The sequence below is a fragment of the Porites lutea genome, chromosome 13 (genome assembly GCF_958299795.1).
Source record: "Porites lutea chromosome 13, jaPorLute2.1, whole genome shotgun sequence".
NCBI lineage: Eukaryota > Metazoa > Cnidaria > Anthozoa > Scleractinia > Poritidae > Porites > Porites lutea.
In genome coordinates, this window is record NC_133213.1 from 2,970,138 (window position 1) to 2,981,751 (window position 11,614).

An 11,614-nucleotide genomic window follows, 5' to 3' on the forward strand; every position below is an offset into this window, starting at 1 on the left:
TGTGTATTATAACTTCGTCTTTCCAAGAGAACGACAGCGGTGTCAGGAAGGCGTGCTCTTGAATGAATTTACGTTTATGAGGAAGACGTCGGATGAAGGATTCTCTCCCTCCACGAACGCCTCTTTCTTACTCTTTCCTTCTTACTTAGCCCACGTTCTGAAACATATGTTGGACAGTAAAAGGTTTTAAAACCCCTCAACGTCAAGGCAATTAATATTAAAAGCGCATCTCCAATAAACATCCGTCGTTTTAAGGTGGTTTCCATTATCCTGTTTTTTTTTTTCCCCACATTTAGTTTAGTGGCATGGTTTCTGTTAGCAGAATTCAAAGTTAAAGCCCTTTTTACAAACCTCAGAAAAACGAATTAAATAAACAAGAAGATTAGGTAGACTTCATATTCTCCACAGTCTTGCTTGAAGTGTACGTTTATTCTAGAAAAAGAATATTAGAAAAAAAGAGAAATTTACAAAATGATAGATCACCATACTTGTTTAAAAGAAATTGAAGATTTATCTCTCTAGGGAGCGCCAGCCTCAAGGAAAAAGGCGCCATGTTTTAATAATGTGCGCGGTCTAATCATCTGATGCCTGTAATTATGAGTAGTAAGGATGTGCAATGCAATAATAAGGAAAAAACTCAACTGTCGTAGGTCTTGTGATCTAGACTTTATGAAGGACGAGTGAATCAAATGATGCGAACGTAGATTGCCAAAATTCAGCTTTTGTTAAGATAACAAAAATGTTTGTACTTGAAACATGCTTTATCATGCTAGAAAAAAGAAGGGTTAAATCCAGAGCAAAAATTAAACTAATTAAACAGACGCCTCTAATCTGCAATATTAAGTTACACTCTCCGGCTCCACGCCTATTTTTTGCCAGGTCACACTTATCATGATGCAGCAAATAATTCGCAGGGCTTCCAGTGAGTTAATGTATTGTTCGTGTAAATACGTTATTTGTAGTATTCAGCAATTTCCATGTAATAATTAATTTCTTAAAGAAGCGGCGCGTCATACCACGCTACAATAACTTGTGTGCTGACTCAAGGTTAACTTTGATATGAACTTTTTCTATGACATTTTGCTCGTCCTTCTGCTTGTCAAAGGCAGAACACCTCAGCATCACATTTCTCCTTGCAACTGATCAATGCTTTATAAAGCAGATTGGTGAAAAGAATTAAGGGTATGATTATACGTATGATATAACCCCAAGCGGGGTCCTGCCCCCCCCCCCCCCCCCCCCTCAGGGGATATAACGCGCTGATACTTCAAAACTGCTCCCATTACTTAAAGAGAAACCGTACAGGTACACCGGATGAGGATTTTAATTTTGATATTAGAGGGTTTTGTAGGATTAATGTGAAATGGACGAAGAAGCAAATAATCACAGGTACCGCAAGCTCACGAAAGAGAATCGTTGTTACGTAACAGAACTATTATATGGGTTTGTATGGGGATTTTACCAATCGTTATTTAGGCCACTAAAATAGAAATGAAAATACACCAAAAATTCTCACCTTGCCTCCCTGTTTTATTCATGGTATGGTCTGAGCATCGCATAGAGAGAGCAGGTGAACAACGGCAGAACCAAAACTCGCTAGAATCGCGCTGACTAGGCCAGAAATGCTAGGAACATGCCATGAATAAAACAAGCAGGCAAGGTAAAAAGTTTTGATGTATTTTTATTTTTTATTTTAGTGCCCTGAATAACTATCGCTAAAATCCCCTTTACCAACCTTTATAATATTTCTGATTTCTGTTACGCAACAACGATTCTCAGTCCGGAGCCTGGGGTACCTGTGGCGTTACTTGTCGTAAATTGCGTGTGGTGGGGGGTTATATCAAGATGGATTTTAATTTTCGATTTTAGCTGCAGCTAATCTACGTGGCTTCATTAACCATTCTAAAATGTTTTATCTGCCTTCAAGGCAATGACTGAACGATTTTGTAATCGTCTGCCGTGTCATAAAAAATTAATTGTCTTTTCAGCGCCATATCATGATGTGAAATAGCACTGCTAGTGATGTGTTAGAAATCTCACAGCAAACTCAAGACAATATAAATGTTTGGACTTCGATAGATCCAAAAATAATTTAAACTTCTTTTGTATTGTACCTTAGGTGATTCCTATTGTTTCATTTCCCCAATCCTTGGGGTGAGGTGTGAATTATTGCAGTGGTCTGGCTAACGACCTCGTTCCCAGAGTCCTCCTCCGTCGAGCGAGAACGAGGTTGATTGAGTTTTTCCTAAGCTCATTAATAATTCATAAAAAGAAAACAAAAACAGTAAATCACTACCGTAACGGAGGTTGGAAAATATTTAATACCACAAAATTTTGCGAACTTTTATTGCTTTGAATTTCTTCAGGAATCATTGTTGATTGAGAAGCTGTATCAAACACAACATTTAGTGTTTTATCTGATATCCAGACGCCTTTAAGTCGCTCCTTTCTTGAAGGATGTTCGGCTCAGCATAGTCCCTAACTGAGAACCTAGGACATCATCACACAGAATGCATTTGCCTGATATTTTATCAACTTCTCCTCACTACTTCTATAGTAAATGAATAGGGGCGACAAAGGAGAATTTTAATTTTGATCCTATAGGACTTGAAGGGTTATCGATGATGACGATGATCGCTCTTAATTTCATGATCTTTCCTGTATTATTAAAACTAATACTTACATAACAAATCGTGCATCATTCTTTCCAACTAATTTAAAATTAATATTTTCGTGAGATGTATTAATCGATTCGCCAGAAAATTCTACCTTAAGTCAGACTGTAATACATGTATGTCATTCAAAAATGATAATTATAGAAAACTAAGAATTTTTTAATTTATAGGCTACAAATCGAATAGCAAAAGTTACAGTACGTTTAGCGTTTTTATATGTAATAAAGGACGAATAAGGCCATCAAGAACGAATAAATCGGGAAACAAACAAAAGTTTAGCTCTAACTATCGTTTAAATATGACACAGGAAAACCGTTATAACTTCCTGCACGATGCGTATGCGGACTAGAAAGGTCATGTCATTTTTCAAAGCCTGAATTAAGTTAGTAAAATTTAACCTTCTTGAATCTGATTCTGACTTGCGAATATGTTGTGCGCAGAATGTTCTTGATAGCGCATCGGATGTGTCTAAACTTCAAGCAGTAAACCAGAGGAACGAGGGATGAACTCAAATATAACAGCGTCCGAGCGTAAATAAAGAAATGTTCTTTGAAATTAATCTTATTCATCTGTCCGACCAGGATCACAATAACGATTGGCAAATGGCAGGCCAAAAGCAACAGATAGACGTAAAGTTTCGCCTTGCTGAATCTGATTCTGACTTGCGAATATGTCGCGCAGAATGTTCTTGATAGCGCATCGGATGTGTCTAAACTTCCAGCAGTAAACCAGAGGAACAAGGGATGAACTCAAATATAACAGTGTCCGAGCGTAAATCAACAAATGTTTCATCTTATCCATCTGTCGTCCGGTCAGGATGACAATAGCGATTGGCAAATGACAGACCAAAAACAACAGATATACATAAAATGTACCAACTGCTGTTTTTCTCAGTCTTTCGAAATTTGAGTGACTTTCTACGTTCGGTGCCACTGCTTCGACTGGCTGTGCATGAACTTGAACGGTGTGGCGACGTACGACTATGGAAATCTTGAAATAGATTAGACCCATAGCAAGGAGACAAACCAATACCACTGTCACCCCTGCAAGGTTGAAAACATTTTCGTGGCTTAAAACACCGGTTAGGGCCAGGAAAGCACTGAGAAACCAGGTTAATATCACTGCAGCTACAACACGCTTGTAAATCACAATGTCTTGGTAGGTGAGAAGTTCCTGGTGTTTGAGGTGAAGGTGGATGGCAAGGAATCTGTCAACGCTGATAGCTGTGACACCGAAGAATGAGACATAACCAAGGGTCCTTCCTATGAGGCGCAGAGCTCTATCTATATCGTTAAAATTTTCCTTGTCGTCAGTTTGTGGTATTTGCATAATCATGTGAGCGATGTACAAAGGCTGGACAACAAATCCAATACCAAGATCAGAAACAGCCAAGCTAAGGATCAATTCCTTCAGAGTCTTTGGCAGTGATGAAGTCCTTCGCAGCGCGAATATTAAGACAATGTTCAACATGATTGTTGTGTAACATGAGAAGGAATTGACTACGACGTTTATGATGAGGCGGGGAGAGATATCTCCTGCCTCTTTCATTGTGTATTATAACTTCGTTTTTCCAAGAGAACGGGAGCGGAGTCAGGAAGGCATGCTTTCTTGAATGAGTTTACGTTTATGAGGAAGACGTCGGATGAAGGACTCTCCCCCTCCACGAACGCCTCTACTTAAAGTTGTTCAAAAGCGGACTCCAGATGGCCTTGATCATGAAAGACGCAACAAGGAACTGCTTAAGGATCGAACAAACGTCCTAAAGATCACGTGATGTAACCTTACCGCTGACGATTTGAAATATGTTGCGAACTGGGGTAAATTTGGACTTTTAAAAATTTGAAAACCTCTGAACGTCAGAACAATTATATTAAAAGTCCATTTCCAATAAACATCCGCCATTTAAAGGTGGTGTGCATCATCCTGTATTTTTTTCACATTTTGTTTATTCGAATGGTGTCTGTTAGCACAAAGTAAAAGTTACAGTCCTCCCTAGAAGCCTCAGAAAAACGAATAAACGAAAATATTTAGTTTAACTTCGTATTCTCCATCAGTTTTTCTTGAAGTCTACGTTTATTCTAGAGAAAGAAAATTGATGCTCATCTTAAAAGAGGGAAACAAAATGATAGATCACCATACTCGTTTAAAAGAAAATGAAGATTATCTCCCTAGGGAGCTCCAGCTTTAAGGCAAAAGGCACCATGTTTTAATGTGCGCGGTCTAATCATGCATGTAATCATGTGCGGTAAGGATGTGCAATTCAATACCGTAAACGATCTAATAAACGCCCACTCTCAAATAAACGCCTCTTATCTCCTTACGCTGGTAAGTTAGTATTAAACGCTCCTCTCTAATGAACGCCCCCCTTGAGAATTGCCACCAAATACTAGGAAATGGCGAAATTGAGCAAAATCAATCAATTTAACATCAGTTTGTGTATTATGTCATGTTCAATTTCTAGATAAGGCGTCAGCCCGCAGTCGAGATTCTGTTAACACAAAAACGTTTTTAGCCGAAAGCATACTGTATACAGTTTTGTTGAGTTCGTTAAAATGAGTTACGAGAATAAACGCCGCTCTCTTTTAAACGCCTCCCATCTATTAAACGTCCCCACTTGGACCCCTAAAATTAAATAAACACCCCGGGCGTTTATTAGAGTTACACCGTCCGACTCCTCCGGCTCCACCCCTGTTTTTTGCCATGTCACACTTATGAAACAGCAAATAATTCACAGGGCTTCCAGTGGGTTAATGTATTGTTTGTGTAAATACGTTATTTGTCGTATTCACCTGAATGTCCATGTACAGTGTAATAAGCTCTTAAAGTAGCGGTATGTCATACCACGCTACAATAACTTGTGTGCTGTCAAGGTACGTAAATTTGGTATTAACCGTGACATTAACTTTTATCTAAGATATTAACTTTTCTCTGACATTGCTCGTCCTTCTGCTTGTCAAAGATAGAACACCCCCGTTTTTAATCCATCAAGAGTGATCAGCATCACATTTCGCCTTGCAATATTGGTGACAAGAATTAAGGGTATGATTACACAAGACATAATAGGGCCATTTATACGAGGAAAAATAAGACGCGTCTTACATAAGACGCGTCTTAAATAAGACGCGAACTTTCTGTATAAACGGCACATTTCGTCTAAAATAAGACGCGGCTTAGCTAAGACGCGTCTTATTAGATAAGACATGCTCGTATAAATGGTACAGTTCGTGTCTTATTGAAGACGCGTCTTATGTTTCCTCGTATAAATGGCCCTTATGTGCTGATACTTCAACAACTGCTCCCCACTACTTCAGGGAAAACGCGGCACGAAATGAGAATTTAAATTTTGATATTAGGGGCTTTTTTAGGGTTAATAGGAAACGGAGGAAGTAGCAAATAATTAATTTGCAATTTAAACTACATTTAGTATTAATTGCATGCGGTGCGGGGTCGCATCCATCTGAATTTGCGGGAAGTTTACATTTAATTTTCGATTAACATTCAGCTGAAGTTAATCCATGTGGCTACGTTAACTGTTCTCATTAAAATGTTTTATACCACCATTGTCGTCAAGCCGGTTACTGAATGATTTTGTAACTGTCCGCCTTATGATAAAAAATTAAGTGTCTTGTCAGCGCCAAATCATGATGTGAAATAACTGCTACCAAAACAATATTTTGGCGTCTGACATATAATTGTCACTTCGCATTGAATTATCACTTTGAATAATCAGCAATTAAGGCTGAACAGTTATAAAGGACGGTTTTCTAGCCCACCAGCCCAATATTTGTTATTATGTCAGAGTACAGTATATATGACTGAAAGGCAGTCGCACCCTATAGATGGGAAACTCAACCGAAGATGGAAACGTTATCTCTTCCGAGGCATTTAATCGGGCGACAGTGACTATTATATTTTTCTCCCTTAATATTCTTCTTTCCATTACGACATCTCTGGGGAACACTCTGATCCTGATTGCTCTTCGCAAGGTAACTTCGCTTCATTCACCAACGAAACTGTTGTTTCAATGCCTGGCGATCACTGATCTTGGCGTTGGTCTCATTTCGCAGCCACTCTATGCCATCTACAACATGTTTCTGATAAACTCCAACCTTAAGCTTTCGAATATCATCTCTATTCTCTACTATATAATCTGGGCTTTATCAATTTGTCTCTGTGCGGTTTCCTTGCTTACAACGACTGCTTTAAGTGTGGACAGACTTCTCGCCCTTTCGTTGAAGCTAAGGTACAGGCACGTTGTAACACTGAAGCGAGTTCGTGCAGTTGTTTTCTGCTTCTGGTTAATTCCTGTTTTGGGCATTTTCAGGTTCTTGTTCTGGGATACAAACATCGCCTTGGCAACACTTTCAGTCTCGGCAATGCTTTGTATCGTTACCTCACTTCTTTCTTACACCATCATATTTATCAAGCTGCGTCTACATCAAGCTACTGTGCACCCTACTGTGCAATGCAATGTTCATCATGGGCAACCAATCGGAGGGGGAATTCCGGCGTTGAACATAGCACAGTTTCAAAAAACCGTTACCAGCATAGCTTTGGTGCAGTGGGCGTTAGTTATATGCTATATCCCATTTGTTATTTTAAATGCGATATTACTGTTGAATAGCGTTCTTGCCAACAGTGAGGTTTTCGGCTTGGCCTCGAATCTTGTATTTTCAACTCTCATCTTCTTAAACTCATCTCTTAACCCGTTCCTGTACTGTTGGAGGATCAAAGAAGTGGGACAAGCCGTGAAGGCCACAATCAAACAGTTGTATTGTAATTGTTTACGCTGAGTTCCAAACCTCGGCGACCGATTTATGGAGAAACAGTCTGATTGTATAATCGCTTTTCAATCAAACAAGTATATTTTAAAAGAAGGACGTACTAGAGATATTATAGCTGATAACATGGTACACAATAATCGGTTGTTTCATCTTTTATGGAATTGGTTTCAGGAAATGCGAGCTTTCTAGTAGATATAAGCTTACAGAAAATTGTCAATATGAGCCTTATAATACATGTGAAGAACGCCACGATATAAATTGGGAATAAAACTGATTGTGACTGGATTAATGTTCGGGGTTGGTTGAACTCGCAACTAGCTGGCTAAGCGAAGAGGTACCGTGTCTTGCCACGCTGAGCAAATAAAGAGATCTCTCTTTGCTTTATCTTGCTATTTATGAGTCGACTTAAATGGGATAAGCCGACTTAGTAGCCAAGCTGATGGTGAGCATTTTAATAGGTTTCTCCAGTTTGGGAAGCATAATTACATTCTTTTTAAAACAGCCACGCCAATAGTCTTAAAAATTTTCCCTTTGAGTTGGTGCAATTTCTCAAAACAATTAAGATCCATTTTTAAAGTCCATGGCTTTAGGGAAACTTCCGCATGCTTCGGTATTGTGAGTCCTTTTCTTAATTAATTTTTTTGAAATTAAATAAAGAAATAGCTGTCTTATTCTCCTGTGTTTTGCGGTGTTCTCTTCTCTTTGAATACACAAAGTCCTTCCAAATCATCCATTGTCGGTATTACCTGCGGAAACAAATGTCAAAAATTTCAGCCACAAAGACCTACGAGGTTTTGTTCGTATGAGCGGCTCTCTTGTTTTTTTTCCCTTTTTTTGTTCCCTTTTTTTCGTTATGTGTCAAAAAGTCAAGCGTAGACTTGTCGTTAGGTCGAATGATGACCGTCGTCATTCTACTACGATTTTTAGCGAGAGTGTCGCAGTGACGGAGATAAGTAAGCAAATAGTAGAAGTTTTATCATTTTGCGATCGCGAGAGAGCTTAACCTCTTTTTATAAAACGAATCTTGTTAACTTTCTGGTGAAAAAACAAAAAACAAAACAAAACAAAAAAAACCGTGAAGCTTTCCGGGATGAACAGTTTTTTTGAGAATACGCAAACAAACTATAAGTTCGATCTCGTCCTCGTCCTAAAATTTAAAGGTTTTAACTCTGCATAAGGGTTACGTGATGGGAAACGGAAGAAGTAGCAAATGATCACAGGTACCCCAAGCTCACGAAAAAAAATCGTTGTTTCGTAACAGAACTATTATGTGGGTTTGTATGGGGATTTTAGCGATCGTTATTTAGGCCACTAAGATAGACATGAAAATACACCAAAAATTCTTACCTTGCCTCCCTGTTTTATTCATGGTATGGTATTAGCATCGCATAGAGAGGGTAGAACTAAAACTCGCTAAAATCGCCGTGAAATGGCCAGAAATGCTAGGAACATACATGAATAATACAAGCAGGCAAGGTAAAAAATTATTGATGTATTTTTATTTTTTATTTTAGTACCCTGACTAACTATCGCTAAAATCCCCTTACCAACCTTTATAATATTTCTGATTTCTGTTACTCAACAACGACTCTCACTCCGGAGCTTTGGGAACCTGTGGCGTAACTTGGCGTAAATTGCATGTGGTGCGGGGTTTTTTCAAGCTGGATTTTAATTTTCGATTTTAGCGGCAGCTAATCTACGTGGCTTCATTAACCATTCTAAAATGTCTTATTTGCCTTCAAGCAAATGACTGAATGATTTTGTAATCGTCTGCCGTGTGATAAAAAATGAATTGTCTTTTCAGCGCCATATCATGATGTGAAATAACACTGCTACTGATGTGTTAGAAATCTCACAGCAAACACAAGACAATATAAATTTTTGCACTTCTGTAGAAGCAAAAATAAATTAAACTTCTTTTTATCCTTGTGTTAATTATAAAACTGTTTTATTGAAAATGCAAGTGTTCGTGGTCTTTACAGGCTCAGAGTTTCGGGGCAATAAAACAAAAGATATATATTTATTCATGACTGAACTTCCAGGTGATTCCTATTGTTTCATTTCCCCGAGCTTTGGGGTGACGTGTGGTCTGTCTAACAACCTCGTTCCTAGAGTCGAACGAGAACAAGGTTGATTGAGTATCCCTAAGCTTATTAATAATTCAAGAAGAGAAAACAAAAACAAGCAAATCATTACCGTAACGAAGGTTGAAAAAAATTAATTACCACAAAATTTTGCGCACTTTTATTGCTTTGAATTTCTTCAAGAATTATTGTTCATTGAGAAGTTGTATTTGGCAAACACAACATTTAGTGTTTTATCTGATATCCAGACGCCTTTAAGTCGCTCCTTTCTTTAATGATGTTCGGCTCAACCTAGTACCTAGCCGTTCTCGCCTAGGTCAATCCTGGACTCTACGTGAGCTGTGACGTCACCGAGAAGGACCTTTCCGAGACTTGGTCTCATACCCACCCTTTCCCAGACTTCGAGTGGACACTGGGGCAAGAGGGAAAGCCTAAGGCCTAATAAATTGTGTCCTGCCCAGGCGAGCTGTGACGTCTTAAACAGTCACCCCCACTTACGTACCTCATCTCTCTCTGGCACTTCCTCATCTATCTCATTAACTTTGTCCCGCCATCTGGTCAGTTCCGCAGACGCTGAAATGACCAAACGTAAAAGTTATTCAGTCGTCCATAGCATGACTCTGCTAGACAGTCCATCAGTGTTTCACATGTACGATGCACATGATCATTGCCAGTATGATCACTACTTCTTTCCCGTCTTCAGTCTCCTTGCGTCCTCAGAGAGATGTGGTCCCTGATTCGCCCCATGTATTAGAGGTAATCAAAACAGTCTTGTGTTCTGGATTCCATGTTATGGCTCTTGATGCTGTAGATTAATTTGATTCCAAGTACTGGATTCCGGATTCCTTGTCAGTTTACAGCAAGAAACCCCAAAGTGTGACCTCTTTTAATTAATTCACATTCTTTCATGCGGACATTAACCAATCGGAAGTCGAGGACAGTTTCCAGCTGGCTTCTGACTGGATTAAATCTGCACGAAAGAAAGTGAATGAATTAAAAGCGGTCACACTTTTGGGCTCCTTGCTGTAATCTTTAGTCTTTAATCATGGTAATTGCCACTAGCGTTACAAATAATGCTAATCCGGCAATGGAGCGGCTAGCGGTCGCTTAATTTCATGGTATCCAAAAAATGAAAAAACAACGATGTCAATTATATTATTATGTTGAATTAGTAGACACTCTTCGGATGAATTCTGGGTACGATGAAGAACTAACAACGTCAGCTGACAAAGCGTTCCATACGGTGATTGCTCTTACATAAAAAGAGTGTTTGTAAGCGTCAACTTAAGAGGATGAGAGTCTGATCTTAAAGTCGTGACTGGCCCTTGTACGGCCATACGCAGGCATGGAGATGAGGTCATAGGGAAGGAAGATGTTGACTTGACCTCTATGTATTTTATAAAACATGCCGAGACCTCATATCCTGCGCCTTGACTGCAGTGAAGGCCAGTTCAAATCAGTAAGCATTCACGAAACGCTACTATAGTCAAGTAATACATCAAGAATGAGACGCAGTATTTCATCGCCAGATGAAACACAGCTCAACACCGAGAAGAGAGTTGAAAATACGACGCGCAGCGGAAAATTTTTGACGAACTTCGAGGTGTTTCATCTGGTGATGAAACACTGTCGAATGCTTGATATTACTTCTCAAACAAAAGGATTTTAGAAGGAGAAATTAAGGATGCAAAAATGAGCTGTTTTTCATTTTATTTCCAAACACTCATTAAACATTAATGTCATTTGTATTTTCTTTACGAATTATTAATGAGTTTAAGGTTTCAGAGTCTCAGACTGTCTTGGATTACTTTACGTGGGGCTATATATCTTTCATTTGGCCTTTCCGCCTAAAAACGGAACCGGTGTGTACAGGTATTAACATTGTTATTAATTATTTTGGTTGATCTTTATCCATTAATTATTGTTATTTAAGAATTTCAAAATTTCCCGAAGAATACTTTTGATGGCGTATCGAATATGTCTCATCTTCCAACAGTAAATCAGCGGATTGAGGGAAGAATTGAGAAACAACAATGTCAAAGTATAGAGAGACAAATGTTCTACCACCCCG

At 38.8% G+C, this 11,614-nt stretch overlaps 1 protein-coding gene across 1 annotated transcript; it reads right to left on the bottom strand.

The window, feature by feature from the left end:
• Nucleotides 1-3,236: 3,236 nt before the first annotated feature.
• LOC140923588 (adenosine receptor A3-like) lies at nucleotides 3,237-4,223 on the bottom strand. Its single transcript, XM_073373664.1, has one exon. The coding sequence runs from the start codon at nucleotides 4,221-4,223 to the stop codon at nucleotides 3,237-3,239; it is 987 nt and encodes a 328-aa protein (XP_073229765.1).
• Between the last annotated feature and the right edge of the window lie 7,391 nt (nucleotides 4,224-11,614).